This window comes from Aulonocara sp. 'chitande type north' Nkhata Bay, linkage group LG2 (genome assembly GCF_057382095.1).
Source record: "Aulonocara sp. 'chitande type north' Nkhata Bay isolate Kocher_YH1m ecotype deep benthic linkage group LG2, A_spYH_male_GT1.1, whole genome shotgun sequence".
NCBI classification, from domain to species: Eukaryota; Metazoa; Chordata; class Actinopteri; order Cichliformes; family Cichlidae; genus Aulonocara; species Aulonocara sp. 'chitande type north' Nkhata Bay.
The window spans coordinates 32,660,377-32,681,568 of NC_141345.1; the positions used below are offsets into that span (position 1 = coordinate 32,660,377).

Genomic DNA, 21,192 nt, shown 5'->3' on the forward strand with positions numbered 1-21,192 from the left:
GACCTGCTGAGTGCAGAGTGCATCGAAACGCTGCTTCGGTTTTCACATGTCACGAGCAGCTGTCACACCCAGGCTTAACGCGGATAGAGAAAAGCTTTTCCCAAACGCTTGGCTAATGTCACGGAGAGGCCAGGAACAAGCAGGAGGTCTGGAGGATTTCAGGAAGTTAACGGTCTCCTGCCGAGGAGGAGCACGCAGTCCGGCGTGTGTCTGTGTGGTGGGAGTGTGGGTGGGGTTGCTGGCACAGCTGTAATTAGATCCACTGAGACCTGCAGGGAAGATTGCAGGAAAGTGTGACCATGTTTTCTTTCTTTTTTTCCCCCACAATGTTGTGTGAAAAGTGCTCTCTTTAACAGCTACTCATAATTAAAAATAAGCTTTCTCTTTGGAGGTGCAACTATTATGAATGTTTTTCATATGGCTAAAATCGGACAGTACCTGAGGCTGAAGCCGAGTACTCTTCTGGAGAATGTGTGACAACATGTGAAGCAGGACAAAGCTTTGGATCTATACACATTTTTTATTTGGACAACTGTTTTATTGCAGATAATAGAGAAGTTGGAATTAACTGCTACCCCGTGGCTGTGATTTTTCTTTATATATCTGGTACTCACACAGGTATTTATCTGCTGGCAGGAACACAGCATCGATTAGTCGATTAAGCAACATGAGCAGTGTGCGAACGGCCAACATATATTCAGCAACTTCCAGGGATTGTTTAATGACTGGGGATTCCCTCGGCAGCTACTATAAAGCAAACAGGAACTTCCAGGGGCTGTCATTCATTACAGCCATCGACTTGTAGCCAAGCAAATTTACATGTCAGCAAAAGGAAAGAAAAAAAGTGGTTGTTTCTTATTTATGCCCACATCTATAGCACCCTGCAGCTCAAGCTACCCACACTTCTTTTTTTTTTTTTCTCCACAAATTTCTAATCATTGCACAGACTCCCTTTTGGCAAAACAAGTCGAGCGAGATGTTGGTTTGATGTTTCTTTTTGTGCTAGAGGATGGGTGAACAAGAATTGCTGTGCTTTAGATATATTTTACTGTTCAGCATCCATTGTCGCTGCTCACGAGCTTTACCCTGAGGATCTTTTACTGAACTGCATAGCAAACATTACTCTGGGGTTAAGTGTTTAGACTCAGCCATTTCTAAAGTGAAAACACTGACACAGAGATGAGTTAGCATGCAAAGCAGCTAGTTGAACATAGCCATCTTGTGCAGAATTGGGGGAAATCTTTTATGCATTAGTCATTGGTACAAACGACAAACAGCAGCTGTCAGTTTGGCACAGAGCAATCCGGGTCTGCCAGTGAAGCACCCCAGCTGTGTTCACATCACAGCAAGGCCAAACAATGTCTGATTATCAATTTTTCATACATGAAAAAAAAGTCAAACCATTGAGAAAAGTATTTGTTTCATCGCATCGACCTTTTGCTTCCAAGCATGTTACCAATATTTCACAGCATTTGTGCACTAGTCATTGATCAGCCACAATATTGATAATAATCCATGGCAAAACAATTTCAGTGTTGTTTGATAGGCAGAGTTGTATTATTGGTCTGTAAATCACCAGCTCTGCCTGCCAGTGGGTGAAAATGGTTTTTCAGATTTAAACTGCACAATACATTTTTCTGATGATTTTCTTCTAGATTCCCCCATCTTTCTTCAGAGCTTATTTTTTAATATAGGTGAGGGACACTATAGTAGAATCAAGAACCAACATGTTTAGTGACGGAGGGCTTTTTAATTGACATAAAACCGCTTTGGTGGTTTCACAGAATTGATTGAATGATCATAAATCTTTGTAAGACTCCAGTGAATCGAATACAACTTATGAAAGTTAACCAGTGTATACTGCCAACAAATTTTACAGTCTAAATTACTCATAAGTCCTGATTGTATAATGAAAACTTTGTCTGATTAATTCATTTGAATGGGCATTTTAATTCTTGGCTGTTCTGAGAATTTGGCTGTATTCACAAGCACTTACTGAGAGAGATGCTAGAGCTTCTTGTTAGGATACAGTGCAGTATTCACAACGCTTCGCTCATTCCACAATTTGTCGTATTACAGTGGTTGTTTCTTATTGAATCTTAGGATTCAATTCATTTTTCACCCTTAAAATTCTACAAATACCTCATAATGACAAAGTGAAGAAGGTTTGCGCACACAGCCACCAGTATAGACCAGTTCGGAGCCAGGAAAAAACAGCAAAGTGTGGTTCATTTCAGTTTGATGTCAACTCCAAATAAAAGTTTATTGTATATAATCATTAGTTAGGCTAGCATTGACTCTGCTAGCCTAACTAATGATTAAGAGAGAAATTCTGAAAGGCTGCTGATATCACTGCTTGCTTCTTATGGAAGTAACACATTCACATATCTGAGCAATAACAACTTGGTAGGATGAGTGAACTGGTCCAGTGTTAGACTCTAACCTTAAATAAAAGTCCAGTCCAGGTAATTAATTTGGATTAGATTGTCCAAGTCTCTTACCGTTTCCCTGCAGCAACCTGCCTACTCTGACCTGTTTCCTTTGTCTTTGCTTTACTTATTCTGAAATCCTTGGTTCCCCTTACAGGGATTAAACTAGTTGTTTTTCAGTGGTGGTCCTCAGTTTCCTTTCAGTCTTAGACTTGGCTAAATCATAATAATAGATTTTTGTATTTTTATTAAATGACAATGAGTAGAGAGTAGCTCTTTAACTGTATGAAGGGGGTGGAGTGCAGAACAGAAAATGGTCAAATAATTCATATTGCAAGTTCTTACAGTAACACTGAGTTACAAAAGGAACAATTAAATCTGCTGTCTTCCTGATTAAATTGGAAAAAAAAAGGATTTTTAGTTGTGAAAATGAATGAAAATAAATGGTCTGCTCCACAATTTTTGTGCTAAATGCAGACAACTGTTTTGTAGCACAGTCTAGACTTGGCAACAAAATATGAAAAACTGCTCCATTAATAATAAGACAAGCTAATTAAAGACTATTTAAGATGCCAAAAGCCATCGATCGTTAGCAGCTCCAAACCAACGGCAGGAAATTTTTAAGTAAAAAAAACAACCCAAAACTAAATGCTGATCACATAATAAGTGAAATATAACTAATTAAGGAGTAAAGCCAGCCTCGCACACGTGAGAAATAGTTGTTATCAGTTTATGCTCACATGTTACAAACCAAAAACTCTGCTTTAGTTGTTTCTGTGACCCTGTGCAATCTCCTGCCTGGCCCCAGTGGACACAATGATCTCTGGATCAATGATTCCCTTCACAGTGATGATAATGTGCTGTGTGGCTTTCAAACAGCCATTTTCTGTTCACAGGTACAGACAGTGTGGTGTTCAAACGGCATAAAAGATGATGAATGACGGCAAGATTGAAGCGCCTGTCAGCATCAATCACCTGGTATTCGCATTTAATTGAGGCCTGTCCGCATATTCCAACTGTTCAGCTGTTAAAGTGTAATGTGCCATTAGGAGGTTCTTTGGGTTTTTCTAATGAGTAGCATTTTCACTGATTGTTGCCCACATATAACACTGCTATGATTCTATTAAAGGGGAAAGTGTAGATGATTTTAGACAGCCAATATGAAGATTGCCAGAGGGCAGAAGATGGCCGTTTTAGTGTTTTAAATGGACCTCTCAGATATGTTAAAGTTTTGCTCCTGAAAATTTATTTAAAATTATGACAGTCCAACAATCTTCATAATTACCTAGTAAAAAAAATCAATTTCTTATTTCAGGTTGACCTTGCCTTATCATCTGCATTGTGCTGGTCGATTTAAGATTTTTTTTGCACCTGCAGGTTAAGCTTCTAGGGGGCATTTTACTGTCAGATTTCTTTAAAAAAAAGCAAAAATTACAGAACATTTTCAAATACAGTGCATGACTGTTCAAAGCAAATGACTTGAGCTTTGAACTAACAAGATGTCCTTCTGCATTAATCATCCAAAAAGGCCGGGAAGCTCGAGAAGACAGCCTAGAAACGTATGATTTTGCCCCTCAAATTCAGCTTACAAGCACTAATTGCTAGTCAGTCTGTATTAGAGCACAAATTATAAAGAGTGTAGAACTAAACACAGCTGCAGCTGATAGGATGATGTAGTTGGTCATAAAACAAAAAATTAAAAATGCAATTTGATGATGGTCTAGGATGGAAAAACTAAGAATCATCAAGATTATTATAATTAACATGGGGTGCGATGACTATATACTTCAAATTTCATCAGCAGTTGTTGAGATATTTTATCTAATAGTATGAGTGCTAGAGTTAAAGGTAAAACTCTGGATTAGCAAAGTCAGAAGCTCTTCAAGTCTGTGAAACAAAATTCAAAAAAGTCATGCAGCAATCCAAGGAAAAGGTGTTTAAAAACCCCCTCAAAGTTCTAATGTACTGTTTTTGTGTAATTTTGGTCAAATTTGTCAGCACAACCAGACTGAGGAGACTGTATGTTTATTTATATGGGGATGAGTTTCCATTGAAATCCCTTTTACAACTGGTTTTCAAATGAAAACCAAGTTAAACCCAAAATGTATTTACTTTACCCCCCCCCCCCATTGGTTCCAAGCAGGTCATGGGAGAAATGCCACCGGCGGTCAGAACTACAATGGTACCTGATGGTCTTCTAATCTTAGCAGAGCAACACAGTGTTGCAGTGGCTAGCACTCATGCCCTACAGTGAAAAGGTCCTAGATTTGGATTGACTGACAGCTGAGCTTTTTTTTGTGGAGTTTGCATATTCTGCCTGTGTTTGAATGAGTTTTCTCCAGGTACTCACTCCACTTGGTTTAAAGGAAAGCATTGACCAATTACAATCCATAAAGGCTAAAAATTTGCAGCATCACTAAGGAGGCAAATTTCACCTGCTGACTCGCTAAATCTCATTCTCAGCAATGTGTGGACGTGCTGAGTTGCGGCATTTTGTCAGATAGCCGAGATGTTTGCTGGATGGGGATTATAGGGAATACATTGTGCATTATTTGCAGTTTATGCATCAGAAACTGTATATAGAAATAATATACAACATTTAAACTTGCTTTTACGTTTGTGTTTTGTTTTAACACGGGGGTCTGTGGGGATTCATTTGATCTCGAAGGAAGCCTCAAGAGTTTATTAAACAAACTGCAGATTTGGGCAGTTGTGCATTACTGCTTGGACAGTCTTAAATGAGAAAAATGTATCGCTAAAGTCATGCTCAGGTAAACCAAAATATTTTGGATATGTTCTGACCCTACTTTTGTACAAAGTGCTCAACCAGTCAACTGGGTTGGCAGTTTCTTGATTCTTAATTTGGATTTCAGAAGAAAAATGTGATATTGATTAAATCTTTTCTTTGTTTTTCTCTTTAAATTCTCTGCAGATTTGGCCTCATCCTTCATCGAAATGAGCCTGTCCTACACAAGATTGACCTGGAGACGACTTCATATGTGAAAAACATCAGTTTATGGGAGTACAGCTGCATCCCCAAGTCTGTAGCCTACACCCATCTGGGTGGCTATTACTTTGTTAACTGCAGGCCAGACTCTACCGGTGCCACGCAGCCTCAGCTCATCTTAGACAGCGTGACAGACAGCGTAATTGGACAAAACCGTGACATCACTGGCACTCCCTATGTGTCTCCAGACGGCCACTACTTGGTCACTGTCGATGACAGTGATGGCTTGATGAGAATCCAGACGATCTCAGAGCGAGGGCAAATCCAGGAACCCTTCGATATCCACACCAACTTGCACCTATCTGATCTGGCCTTCCAGCGCTCCTTCACCGAAGTCCACCAGTATAACGTTTTCGGCAGCTCCGGCCGTCAAACTGACGCTCTGTTTGTGGAGCTGAGCACCGGCAAAGTCAAGATGATCAAGAGCTTGAAGGAGCCGACCAAGTCCTTTGAGTGGCCGTGGAGCAGCAAGAACAGGATCATGGCGGGCAGCGGACTGTTCGGACAGTACCTCATGACACCGTCCAGAGAGTCCCTCTTCATCCTGGATGGACGGCTCAACAAGCTCAACTGTGAGATCACCGATGTCCTCAAAGGCAACGTGGTGGTGTGGGTGGGAGAATCTTAGGTCATGACGATGAGACCCAGTGAGCTTTTTCCTTTCAAAGGTACTAATGCACTGAATTCTGTTGCAGATTCTTTAGTTTTGTGGGAGTCCGATAATGAAAACCACAGATTCAGAAACCAAATTGACTTCATCACACGGATGAGGGACTGTCATCCGAAAATGAAAAAAATAAAATAAAATAAAAAATGCTAAAAAAAAGAACAAATATGTGAGGGCATAATTGATTGATATTGTCTTGAAGCCAAGTTTGTTTGTTTTCTTTTCACCTGGGGGTTTGCCTCTACATCAAAGTTGCTTGCTAGTAACATTTTTTTCAGGAAAATTGGTATGAAATCATAAATATGTGCAACTTTGCATTATTATTCGGTTGTATTCAGTGTGTGGGAATGCTGTAGATAATCTCTTAACAAAAACAAACTAAAGTGAATCGGCAGAAACGCATATATACATATATATTGTATACACCCAGATTAAATCTTATAATTTCAATTTTCCCATTCCCAACTTTTTTCCTGTGCCTTCAAGGAAAATTCCCCTCCATCAGAGGAATTAGCATAATTATTCCCAGTGTGACTGCAGACTAATACCTCTTTCTTTGACCCCTTCATTCATGGTGAGTGTGAGTGGTTCCTCACAAATCTACAGCTCTCGTCCATCGAATGCAGCCAAATCTGTCTAATTAAAACGCGCCCTTGCTGTGATCCCATCCTGTTTGAAGTGGAGACTGAGTGGTTCATTATGGTTGTGTGCTCTGTAACCTTTGATCCGAAATTATAACCAGCTTTGGAAGGTTTTGAATGATATAGGTTTTTTTTTCCTCTTCTTTTCATTTATAGTCTAAAGCAGAAAAATGAAAGTCAGTGGTGATGTTAGGTAAATATTGCCAGCTTTACACATTGTGAAATTTAAAATATTTCAAAAATGTTCCTTAGCTAAGAGTCAATAGAGCACTCGTGTGTGAAGAAAATTCTGTCATAATTTTAATATCCCTGGACCAAATAAAAGAAAAGCATCTTAGAGTGTAGCTGAATGTGGAGCACATGCGTAGTCTGCTCTGTTTGACAGCATGTTTCAAGTGAATGTTTTAATGTGAAGTAATGATGAACTAGCACACTGGGGACTGGGGTAGATGTGGTTGTGCCGTGTAGAGGGTCTTTGAGCATGAGAAGCAGCTCTTTCTAGATGCTACTGCAGTAGTCAATGAAACCGTTTCCTAGCTGGACACATTTCTATGCATTTTCACCCTAGCACTCTATGACTCTGAATCACAATGGGCAACTGTATCTCAAATTTAGTATGAACTTTTGATGTGTACAGATTATATATAGTCATTCTGTCTTTCCAGTTAAAGCGTATATACTTTGATTTAAATTTTCCTGTTTTAAACCCCGACTCTGCTGATGACGACCTCTGACCTTTCTCTCTGTTAATGTCCTGTACATAGCGGCTGGCTGTGACTCCATTCGTTTCTCATCAGTGTACAGATTCTGCCAGGTTCTGTTCATTTCAGAAAATCAGCACACTCCTTTTTAAGAATGAAAAACAAAACACACAGCTATCATTATGGACATCCTGTTCCCAAGCAGCACATTGTGATCACAAACACTGATTCCACTTCCCTATAGCCATGTCTCGTATGTTCTTTCATGTGATTGTTATTTATATAGAGAAAACACGCTTGTCATTTTACCCAACAATAAAAAATATATCATGAACCAAGTGTATCGTTGTGTCTTTTTGTTGTTAAAGTGACCTTCTATAGAGGCCGCTTTACAGCTATGGAATAAAGGCTCCTTTAGGAGCCAAGCTGACCGTTATTTATTCTGCAACAAGAACAAGGTCACAAGTCTGTTTTCCCTTTGGGTGCATTCATCTTGCAGCAAAGAATGCTTAAGATAACTGTAAGAAGCAGAAAAAAAATACATAAATTAAGACTTTTTAGTTTCATGCAAAAATGTGTGTGTATTTTTGTTATTGCAGGCCTCAGCCACACAGAGACCAATCAGCTTCCCTAAGCCTGCTGGGAAACAATGTGTATTCCCCCATGGTTCGTGAATGATTGCTGGAGGTTACTGGCTGTGTCAGCTGAAATCAGTCACCAAGAGCGTCCTGCACCAAAAACCTCCTTGTGATTGCTTTGGTCACTAACAGATTACCGCAGTTGCCCATAGTGTGCATGGAAGACAACGATTTATCTGCAAACACTCGCCTGCTGCTTACTGAGAAGTAGTGAAACTTGAAAAAGTGCGACCCAAACCAGAATCGGAGGGGGAAACCCCCCAAAACAATTGAAAATGCATGACTTTTACTATGAAAGCGAACAGTCTTTGCAGACAAGTTAGCATCTTTCATGAATACTGCAAGTGAATGTGACACTTACAGCTAGAAAGAATTGCAATTGCAACCCCTGTCTTCTAGTGAGCAGTGGTTGCCAACAGGTCTCTGTGTGACTGGATCTTAGCTCTCAGGTAAAATGTGAAATGTATTTGACTAACTGAAGGTAAAGAAAGTATATTCTTTGTGTATTTTAGTGATATAGCACCAATATTTGCTTTTCAAGTACTCGTTTGCTTAAAAAAAATATTTGTACAAGAAAGTCACTGCCTCCAAGTGCCTGAGGCCATGGTTCTCTGCTGGGCGATCGTGGCTCAAGAGTTGGGTGTTTGTCTTGTAACTGGAAGGTTGCCGGTTCGAGCCCCGGCTCGGACAGTCTCGGTTGTTGTGTCCTTGGGCAAGACACTTCACCTACTACCTACTGGTGAGGGGCCGATGGCGCGATATGGCAGCCTCGCTTCTGGCAGTCTGCCCCAGGGCAGCTGTGGCTACAACTGTAGCTTGCCTCCACCAGTGTGTGAATGTGAGAGTGAATGAATAGTGGAATTGTAAAGCGCTTTGAGGGCCCCGAAAAGCGCTATATAAATGCAATCCATTATTATTATTACTTCAAGCAGGGGACTTCAATTATCTTGTTAACAAGTGATGAGCAGGTGGGCTGTGATTTGGACTAGTGGATTGATGAGGCTTCAGCAGCAATGTGGCCATCGTACCAGACTATCGTGGTAAGAAGAGAGCGGAGCTCAAAGGAAAGTTTTCATTTTACGAGTCAATCTGCACCCCAACCCTCACCTATGTTCATTGAGGTACTTCTGCGTCTGCTTAGGATGCCTTCTGGACAATTTCCTTTGGAGGTTTTCCATGCACGCTGAACTCAGAGGAGACCCTGGACCTAGAACCCACTGGAGAGATTATATATCTCGTCTGGTCTTTAAGCGCCCCAGGATCCCCCAGGAGTAACTGGAAAGTATGACTAGGGAGAAGGACATTTGGAAAAACCCACTTAGCCTATTGCCACCATTACCTGACTTTAGATAAGCAAATAACAATGGATTAATAGAGGGTAAGTATGTTCAAAATTGTTCAAAATGGCATTAAAATTCATTTTAGTATTTTTTACAAAATCACGTATTATTGAAAACTTCGTATTTGTGTTTACTACATACTTAAGTTGATCCAGTTAGAGCTCATTTTGTATCAGGTGATTTTATAACTTAATCTATAAAATCATATAAAGTCACGTTTTGCCAGCTTTTCATTTGGGAATCACCTACCTGTGAAGGTAAAAATACTGCCATTTAAAGTGTGCTGCAGGCAGAAGACATTTAATGAAAATGAAACTGAGAAGTCCCTGAGAACAGAGTGAATCTCCATCAACGCTGATGAGGCAAACTATTCTTATGCAAATTATGGTGTTCTAATTTATAAGAATGAAAGGCTTTTCCTGATTTTTTTTTTTTTAACACCACCACATCGGCAAAACTGCCTGGGTAATCTGCAGGATTTTCCTGCAAAGGGAAACTTGGGTTATAATTTTTGAAAACACTGAGAAATCTATCAAACAAAGATTACATTTATTTTTTGATGTTTGGACTGTTGGATGGACAAACTGGCTCGTTTCAAGAAGTCATCTTGGCCTTTAGGAGATTGTAAGGGACATATCTGGAGGGATACAACCATTTGATTAATGAAGGGGGAAAAACTGAAGTTTTTGGGTGCAAATCTAAACTCTAATTTGGAACTTGTCATTATCTTCAAAGGAAGATGAAGAAAACTTTAAGAATTTTGTTTTTTTCTGATTTTTTTTCTATATTAAAGTCATATCCTTGACTTTTTCAGTGGTTCATCATTGAAATTTCCTTCCCACTGATATGTGTTATGGAAGAAAAAATATATATTATAGCCAGTATATTCATGTTTCAGCACAGGTAATGTTTTCTGGCACTGTCATATTTTTCTCTCAGGGCTTATTCATCTTTAAAATGTATACAGCTGCAGGTTCAGTCGGGTGTTTTGGATAAAAGGATCCTCCAAATTGCACAAGGTTGAATACTTATCTGTGAAATCCATGTGGAGAGGTACTTCCATCTCAACAACCCCTACAGCAGATAAGCCTTTTTTGTCCACAGATATGAAAAACTTACCAAATTCAACCACAACTACGACACAGAAAAGTCTCACCTTTTCACTGCCTGAAATATATTTACTCTGTGATGAACTGATTATACTGATGCTTAACGAATGAAATGCTTTTCTGCCTAATGTTCTTTAGTACTATGTAGCTTGAAAAATACATTTTCTTCAACAGGGGATTTAAACTCTTTTTCTTTCTTTTTTTGAATCATTGAAAGTGATGAAGCTTGAATGAACGAAGACTAATATGCAAAAAAACTGCAGCTGTGTGACTTTTTTCTGCAGCAGCGATTTAAATATGTGAACATGCAAACTGCTCAAAAGCACCTTTGTTGCTGATGACATGCGTTTGTTAATTCACCGGAGCTCGACACAGCTTCATTGGCAAAGTGTGGAGCCCATTCTCATGATCACCGTGCTCCACTGTGCTCCTGATAAACACTCCCTAATGCATTCCTCCATACACCGGCCCCAATTTATATTCATCTGAGTCACACGGGCTGTAGTTTATATTAATATTCTTCCTGACTGAATCCCCTTTAATAATACAGCCATGTGAATAGAAAAGAGGTCCTGGCAGTTCCTTAATTATCTATTGTCAGTCTTTTATCTTCTCTCGGTCACATGGGAGGGCCTCGGACTCCTCCCCACCGCATACTCATGTCTCACCTCCATCAGGAGAATTTAGCACCAGACTATGCCTCCCTCTATTACTCCATTCATAAGGCGAGCAGCGTAATCACACCGCTGGCTCCTTAATCATGCTGCTGGGGGCTGCCAGCACAACAACCTCTCTGCTCCATTCGTGCTGAGGCACCTCGTGACTGATTGAGGCCACTGGTGGTGCTTGCACCTTGTGTCAGTTGTAGGTCCTCATCCTGCATTCTCCTGCCCGCGCTCCCGCTCTGTGCCTCCGGAATAATCAGCGTACTTGTGTGTGGCGGTGAATGGTAGGAGCTAGAAAATGGATTTTCTCTCAGACAAAGAAGCCTTCCCAAAATGCTAAATGAACTAGTCACAGTGGTGAAATAAACAAAATGTAAACATACGAAGGAATTTAATTACTATAGCAAACATGGACTTTGAATAAATTACACATTTCTCTTCTGTGGGGTTGCAGAAAATGAGCAGAAAAAAATTCTTAAGGCTGGGAGGATAGCTTTGAATAGTGACAGAGGTACAATAAGAGTCTACCAAGTTTGTGTGCTTTTATTTTAAACTGAACACAAAGTTTATGCTGATAAGATTTCCACTTAGTGCTTCAAACTAATGCTTAACTTTAGTGATCACACAATGTACACACTAAACAACTGGATGAATGTAGCACTTTGACCAAACACAAAATATGTGCAGTCCAACAAATCCATACAAATAGCGCAAACACTGTACAACAGATTTGGATGGGTGGATGGATGTGTATTTGGGCTAAGTTTATAAAAAACTGGTCTTTCACTCATCACATGTCCTGTGTGTCTATTTACTAGCTGAGCAAACACTGGCTCCCTGCTGTCTTCCCAGCAGAAAAATAAACCTGGAGTTCTGCGACATGGATTTAAGGTGCAAGTGATGATTGTGAGGATCTATTGGGTTATATCATTTTTTGTGGTCTCTGTTAGAAATAAGAAATGTGCCTGCATGTTTTCTTATATGATGTGATGATCACAGTGTGGTCAGAGATGTTGCAGAACCCAATGAACTAACATCCACTATTTCCACTATAAAACACTTCCACCCAAGTCACACAGGCCGGGCCTACAGAATGGTTGGCCATCATGGTCAATGCTTAGTTTGTAATTTGCTGACTGATTAAAGTAAGGCAAACAAATTATTATAATTTTTTTTATTGCTAAAAAATGGTTGTTCAGTCTACAAAATACAAATTTCTAGAATCCACACTGGAGAAGCAGCAACAATCAAATCTCTGGAGTGGTTCGAAATCAGCACTTTTTCAGGTCAACATGTTTATGTTATGCCAGTTTGCAACATTTAGCAAAACTGCTTTGTTAATATTCCCTTTTAATAGTCCATAATATTCCTTAGGAAATTAACCAAATATTGTCTCCTCGTACATAATTTCCTTATGAATTATTAAAGTATTCTGATTCTGATTCTTGTAATCATCAGGACATCTCGTTTCTTTTTAACAGATGGGAGTTTTAGGGGTTTTGCTTCTTAAGCCAATGTTCAGCAGTCCTTCGGGGGAGTTCGAGGATCTGCACACCAGTCTGCAAATAGCAAAACTTTTTAAAGGTCATTTCCTAAATCTTTGCCAAATGTCTAATTTTGACAGGAGATGTTGAATATTTGTATAAGCATTTCAACATTGTTTAAGTAAATTTATATCAGCGTCGAGGTGAAGTTTTAATAGTTCAGATTTTGGACATATGTTGATGGCAGGAGCCCAGGATTTGGTTTTAACTGCTGACAGCAGACGCTTGTCCCCTTTAGTTGTCCTATTGTCATGCTGAGCTGGCTGTCATGACACCGAGGCCGAAAGACGCCTGTGGACACTGCAGTGATGGAGACGCAGGCAGTTCTGTCATCCAGACACAGACGACTGATCCCGTCCTGATAGCACCCAGGTCGACTATGACAGGAGCCACCACCTTCACTTAACATGCACCTTGTCTGTCCTTTTGCTGTTCAGTGTGCTGTGAAAAGGCAGCAGAGGGAGGGCTCCTCAAGGTTGACCCAAAAAGAAAAACTAGCAGCAAAAGGCTCCAAAGTCAAACTCAGGATTCCTCAACAGTTTCTGCATCTTTTCTGACACATATTTGTCATATTGCTGAGTAAAATATGAGTACTGCTAGCTCTCAAATGAACGAGCATGGTAGGTTTCTCCTAGCTTATTCTAACTGCATCACCTCAACCATAAAATAAAACTGAAACCTTCTGATATAAAGTAGTAAAAAAAAGAGAGAGAGATTTTCCCATTGGTGTTGTATGGTGTATGCTTAATCAGATTCTTTGTCTTTGATACTTTTCATGATCATCAAACATCTCCACCATAGTAAAGAAAGCCTAGCGGTCACTGACACATCAAATTGCAGTTCCACTAATGACCACTTGAGGCTGGCTCCAAGGGATTCAATCCCTGATGTTAAAACACAAAGCATCAGCCATTAAAACAATGTTTTAGAGCCTATTTCTTGCACTAATTAGCAGATAGCATGTGTCTGTGTGCTGCAGCCATATATACTGGGAGTAATTGGCTGGTCCTTTTGTGCATTTGCATTATCAGTAAATGATCAGAACCCAAAAAACTGACCAGAGGTGCCATAACTAAGCTTAGACTTAGCTTGCCTTTAGCGGTTGCTGCTGCCATGTAGCAGGTACCTGTATTTGTCAGTTTATAGATGGTTTTATAGATGGTTGGTTTACTAATCATTTCTCAAACATAGTAAATAAACAAATAAATAAAATAAAAGGAGGCCAAAACATTAATGCAACAGGCTTAAAACTTCAGTTCTTGTTAACTTCTACTACACTGTATTCGGACTGAAAATATCAATTGATAATGGACATATACACCCCAGGAGAAGACTCTGCAGCTGGTGATCAGAATCTCCCAGAATATCACCAGCACCAATGTTGTACCAAGCTTCTGAGATACCAGTGAGGTGTCAGGGCCTAAAGCACATGAAAAAAACAAAAAAAAAAATAAAAAAGCAACACCCCTGTTCACCCTGCTGCTGTCTGACAAGCAGACGTATCTGCTGTCATCCCACAAGACTTCACAGCAGGTTCTTTCCTCAGGCTGTAAGACAATGAAACCTCCGCACTTAACATGAAAAACAGATTTTTTTAAAATTACTAAATAATTTCTTCATTTTTTGTTGTTTTTGAGTTGCATAAAGGGACTGCATCTACAATTTTGTTGTTCAGTCATGTGTTACATAATGATAATAAATCATCTAGAATTGTTTACTCTGATCCAATATTTCCCCAACTGAAAGTCTTCAACCATCAAAAAAGGTTATTATCTAGTCACTAAAATGGATCCATGTTGAAAACAAGGTATTAAACCAGCACCAAGGCTGACAGAGGGGTGGAGACAGCTGTTACTGTTTAGGTTTTTGTTTCTTTGTTTTTGTTTGTTAGCTTACTACAATTACAAGCGTATCTGTAACCGGAAGGTCGCCGGTTCGATCCCCGGGCTCTCTGTCCTGGTCGTTGTGTCCTTGGGCAAGACACTTTACCCTACTTGCCTACTGGTGTTGGCTAGAGGGGCCGATGGCGCGATATGGCAGTCTCGCTTCTGTCAGTCTGCCCCAGGGCAGCTGTGGCTACAACCGTAGCTTGCCTCCACCAGTGAGTGAATGAATAGTGGCATTGTAAAGCGCTTTGGGTGCCTTGAAAAGCGCTATATAAATCCAATCCATTATTATTATTAGATTGATAAAATGTGTCAGATGCGGTGAGGTTAGCTGGTAATGTACAAAAGAAGGATAAACAGGCAAAGACAAAAACGGGATCATCAAGTGCACTAGTTAAAGCTAGCATGCCACATGTTTCCACAACTGTGCAGTCATTTGAGCCGACCGGGGTGGAGGATGAATAATAGAGGAACAGGTTCCAGTAAAATAGCAGAGATAACAGTCAGTATCGGGAGGAAGTGGCTAAAACAAACATGGAGGGATTGGAGAACAAAAAGCACTGTCTTTGTTTAAATCACTTATATGGACTTATTTGGGATTTATTTATTTTACGATGGATAAGACAAAGGAAATGAATATGACACAAGGGATTTGCAAATGTTGTATAAAAGGAAAATATTCTGAGAATACAACCAATATGAAAGCTCATCTCATGGGTCATAATTCCAATTAACATCAGCTGAGGACGATTAAGCTAACATTAAGTCTACTCAAATGAAAAGCTCACCAACACTAGAAACGCTGATCATGGAAAAACTACATCACACTTCAGCAAATCTATCACCTTTAAAGATTTCTCTCTGCATACTGTAGAAGGAAAGAATAATTGAGGAAAGTTTGAGTACAGCACAAAGGGTTGCATCAACTTTTCAACATTTTCACTATCACGTTATTATTAGACCAAAAGAGCTCATTATATCACAGAAAACTGGCGACTGCTGTCCCACATTCAAAATACTTTAATAGTAAAGTAATCTACTGTGGTATCGCAAGAACTTAGTTGTTCATATAAATATATGGGTATGCATAATAGTTATTATTCATAGATACATACATCCTAAGTTCCTGTTATTCATCTGAAAGAAACAGATAGAATGAGTGTGTTGTTACAATGGTAATGCCAGGAGAGGCAGTATCGGCTCTGTGTCACATTAATGTTTGTAAGAAAGTGGAAGAAGAGAGTGTCCTGTAGGAGGCAGTGAAACGGACGCTGATTTTCTGAATATGTATTGAAAAGAAGGTTCAGTAAACAAGATACAAGATACGATACTCCTGTGTAAGGCTCAGTCATTTTATCATGTGGATGCAATATTGTTGACGGGTTTTATTCACAGGGTTGGTCAGTCGTTCCATTTGTAGCAAAAAGACTAAAAAAATATCTTAGACATACTCAGTTTTGTTCAGTTTACCACTTGGAAGATTGCAAAATGTTTAAAGCTGCAATGATATCACTTTGTGAGCTGAGTATAATGATGATATTGTATTGGGTCTCTCTCTCTCGCACACAACTATGTTTTTTAAAAGTAAAACTCTGTTTCAGTGCTCATGAAGAAGCAACTTTGATTACCAAAATCTATTCTGAGTCGGATGTTCGTCTCCATACTGTTTCTGTACATCAGACGGGCTCACAGACATTTAAGGAGATTAAAAGCCTGTTATTTCCTGTTTCAAAAGATCAGTCCCAACTTCTTTTAACAAGGAATCTTTGAACGGAACTGTCATACAGAGCAAGTCAGCCCCTGCACTTCTCCAAACAAATTTCTTCAAACTCTTCACAGTGATAAAGGAGTGTGTATCTGTGAGCCCCAAAAAGGCATGAAATGACCATCACATTACTGCAAGCAAACTCTGGAGTATATTCAAGGCGCTCATTGTGCTTCTGTATCTCATGACAGCAGACTTCTGACTACAGCAGTTTTATAACACTCTCAGTGATATCCAGCTGAGATGTTTGTAGGAAATGAGGTTGATATGTGTTAACTGTCTATATGTTGGTACACTGCTAACAATCTCTTTGGGTGTATTTGTTTGGATGTTTTTAGGCAAAGTCTTTGATGTTTGAACTTCCTCAACAGAAAATCTAAGTTTCCCAGATGGCAACTCTTTCTTCATTCAGCAGCAGAGGATATTGCTGGTAAGGCTAATCATCATTTTTTTTATTATCTAATCTTTCTTTTTTTAAATTACTGTTATTGCAAACAAGATAATGTGAGAGTAAAAAAAAAGGAAAAACAGATATTTATTACAAATGATAAACACATTAAGTTAATTTTTGGTTTCTTATCAGTTTTTGGAAAATATACACTTATTGTCATTGCTGCTGTCTTTAATTATTCCCTAATTTAAGGAAACGAAAACATTTTTTGAGGACATTAATTGAAATGGCGCTTAAGATTTAGGGCTGAGGAATGCTAAAAGAAAAATAATCTTATCAGAATTGTCTATATTTTAATATCGGTGATGTTAATATATACATCAAAATATAAATCAAATTTGATTTTCTGTCCAGCTTAGAGGTATCTTTTTACTCCTAAGTGAGATGTGATAATATACGGATACGGATTTTGGTTTAAATATTTAGGATATATGCCTATACAGTAGATATAATATACTATCTAAAAATTCTCTAGTAAAAGTTGAAGTATTGATTAAATTTCTTTACTCACGTAAAAGTGAAAACGTACAGGCTCTGAAATGTACTCAAAGTAAGAAAGTAAACTCTTTTGAAGACAAAAGATGGCTGCTGCTCCCTAAGCCTGGTTCTGCTGGAGGTTTCTTCCTGTTAAAACTGAGTTTTTCCTTCCCACTGTTGCCAACCACTTGCTCATAAGGGGTCATATGATTGTTGGGGTTTTCTCTGTTTTATTATTAGAGTCTGCCTTCAAATAATCAGTTCTGTTGTGAGCGCCAGTGGATTTTCTTTGTGTACAAGCTATGATCAGCTGACCTGCAGGTTTACTGCTCTTTATGGAGTACACACAACTGAATTCAACAAGATGTAAGCAGATGTTTCATGAGTTTTCTTGGCTGATGTTCATCCTCTACAATGACAGTATACTGTTTATGTAGTATACCGTCACATTTTAAGACGATATAAAGCTTGTATGAAGGTGGAATTAAATGACTGAATCTCAGAATCATCAGCTTAAATTCATTTTCATTCCTGTTACCCTTAATGTAACCCAACTCTGGCCATGAGCACCACTGTGCACCAGTCCAACATTAAATCCAACACAGTCTGCCAAACTAACCCGTTCACAAAAATGAGCATTTTCATGCAGCCATTAAATAACACAAAGTAAGTATACCTCAGGTTGTTTTGTAGGACATTTTATGATATGAAGAAAACTAAAACATAACTTTGCAGTGTATACAGATTCAATATCTTATTTAACAAATGATGACTTATGCATAAGTTTTAAATTTCCAGTTTATCAAATGCACTACTTACTAATATTGCTGATATTTGATGAGCTGATAGAAACAGTGCATTTGAAATTTCCTGATACTAAAAAAAGTTACTCCCTTTATGCTCTCTTCTCTTCTGTAAAGCTGAAATGCCGCTACCACAACTTATCACAAATTAACAAAACAAACCAATGAAAAAACGGCCCACTGTAACCCCTATGACACTATAAATAATGCATAAATTATATTACCTCTTTCATGTCTTTGGATATGATAATCTTTGGTGATTGATACACCATTAGGATTGCCTTTTATGTGTTGCTTTTCAGGCTCAAACCAGTTTGATGTAATCAGTAGAAAGTACAGATATGTGTTAAAAATAAATACTCAAGTACAGTAACAAAATATTTGTACTTCATTACATTCTATCTCTGTATTTCTGCCTTTATCACTTCTGTCACTGAAGAAGTAGTAACAACAACAGAGCTTGAACCAGAGATGAGACTTAGGAGGTTTATGAGCTATTATAATTGTGATTTCAGTGTTCACAGAAAATTAACCAATGAAATGACCAGTTTCCAACATTGTCAGACACAGATTTACGCCCTGTGGAGAACGCTAATGCAGCAGGCATGATTATTTACTACAACTTTGACCAAAGAGAAACTAGAACATCCAGCAACAACACAATCATTGATTTCTAAGTTTTATTCCACTTAAAAACCTTGCAGATACTTGTAGTGTATGAACCAGCCCTGAGTTAAATCCCTGCTGTCTTGTATCAATCAATATGAACATATAGTATCCATCATGTAGCTGACCTACCGTCCATCTGGACACAACAGCTTTCAGACCACAGAGTGTGACCTTGGAGAAAACTAGCAGAGCTAAACATGCAGCAGCAGGTTCAGTCTCAAACCTTTCTCATTTCCATTCAGGCACCCAGTGAACCCCCCCAAATGTGTTCAATGTTTCACAAATCATATAGGTCCCCATATTTGGATTTCTCTCTCTACTAGAGCAGGATGCCAGCTTTACACCCAGGCCCTGGTGGATCAGGCCGTTGGCCAGCCAGCCGTCATTAGGAGAATTTAGCTCTCACTGCCTGTCGCTGTTGAGTGCAGGACCAGATGTGATGCCCGTCTCCTGGGTTGCTAAACACAGCGAGACGCATCCTGCACGGGGGGAAATAATTCTAGAGAGCAGCTCTATCACTGCCAGGAGGAAACATCATCCAGCTCTTGCCAGCTCGACAGCTCTTAGCCAAAAAGCCAGCTGTTCAGAGAGAAAATCTGAGTGCACAGAAAGAAGAAGTCGTCCTGTGGTTTTTAGGCCAAGAGGGACTCCTCCATAATGCAAACCTCTCAACTGAAGAGCTAGACTACAGAACTGAAGGAGGACCTTCACTGCAATCTGGCTCATGAATTTAAAGTTACTTCAGTAAAACTACAAGGAAAAAAACAGATTTTCTGCCTTTCTGTTGTTATTTATAAACTCACACTTCACACATTATTACAGCAAATTGTTGGAGAAAAATGTCAGAAATCTCACTTTGCAGTTGAGTTTTTCTTCTGTTTCCACTTAATTAACAGTGACACCTATGAACTGATAGGAGTATTTTTAGCATAGAAGCGGTGACAAGTGCATTGTATTGCTCGTTATCATGTTTATACATATTTTTAGGATGTGCAACTCCAAGTAAGTCTTTGAAAGAAAATTAAAACAGGTTTATTTCTCTGGCCTAGGATTAGCCACATTGCTATATTCCTTATAACACCACACCCACTACTGTCTGTCCACTTCTATTATTTATATAGAGCCTGTACAGAAATTAAGATGTGTCCCTTCACTTTGGGACAAGTTAGTCCTTCTTAACCTGTTGAGGATGATAAGCCAAAATAATAGTAGTCATTACAAGCATAAAAAGTCTCAGTCGGTGTGGCTTTGTTTTGAAATGGCATAATTGGGTGTAAACATCTTCATATTCTGGGCAGCTGGCCAACAGGAATATATCACCATTACTGGGGAAAAGACAGAGCTGCAAGAGGGGAGATATTTTTCAGGAATGTAGCAATGTACAAGTGTCACATGAATCTGGTTTTTTTTTTCTTGTTTTTAGTTATACAACAAGTTTTAACAAATACAGGTTTCATAAATCATGAAAGTAAACACTATAAATAACTTTTAATTTGCTGAAATGATGCTAGCAACTTTGGCGAATGGAGGTTTTCTGGATCAGATGTTTACTCAGAGTTGTTAATGAGACACTTTGTATACTGAAGGCAGACGTGTTAGCTGAAACCTTTGCGGGTTCACTTGTTATGGTCTAATTTTACCTGGATGTTACTCACAGAGCACTAATCCTGGCTTTTACATGATTTTACGTGATGCAGATGTTGACAGCAGAGCAGCAGGTAATTTGTGCCTCTAGAAGAATCAGTTTCTGTCTTTGTTAATTAGAATCAAACTCATAAGAAGATTAAGAGTAAGAGATGCTTCTTTTGACCTCACAAAGGCAGTTTATATTTTAATTACATAAAAAAAAAAAAATACAGCCATATGCTTCTGGGTCAACACGCTAACATATTAATATCCACTGTGGCTATTTGGGGTTTCGCAGCTCATGCAGGTTCTCATCAGTGCTTTGTGTTTTGATATTTAAACTCTAGTGATCCAGGTAACTTTAATGTGAGTAAAAGTATCTTCACAACATAAATGGCCACTCTACCTATTAATGTTTCTGCTTATTTTTTTTTACTTGATTTTTTTGTTTGTGGGTGTCTTTGTGGTGCATTTTGTGCCCTTTAAAAGGTAATGGGTATCAATGCAAAATGAAAGTTTACTTCATTACTGAAAAGAGAGGATTGAGGAATGGCACACACACGTGAAGTTACCTCACACCCACCCTATTCCAGGATTCATTGCCAATCCTAAGCTTGAAGAAGTTTTTTGGAAAAAATGGTGGATGGTTGAAGTGAAGCGGTCCAGAAATGAACTTTTAAAAGTAAGCACTGAGTTTTATCTATCTCAAATATCCAATGGAACAAATATTAGCATAAGGAAGAAAATTGAAGTTAAATTTACCTAACTTTCAGC

At 38.9% G+C, this 21,192-nt stretch overlaps 1 protein-coding gene across 1 annotated transcript in view; it reads left to right on the forward strand.

Annotated features, from left to right (window-relative positions):
- The window catches only part of fstl5 (follistatin-like 5), a 197,731-nt gene extending 189,952 nt beyond the window's left edge, over positions 1 to 7,779 (forward strand). The window contains exon 16 of the mRNA XM_086259763.1: positions 5,362 to 7,779. Coding sequence (XP_086115889.1) covers positions 5,362 to 6,064 — 703 coding nt within the window. The 3' untranslated portion in view covers positions 6,065 to 7,779. The remainder of the gene's footprint in view (positions 1 to 5,361) is intronic.
- The last annotated feature ends 13,413 nt before the right edge of the window (positions 7,780 to 21,192 follow it).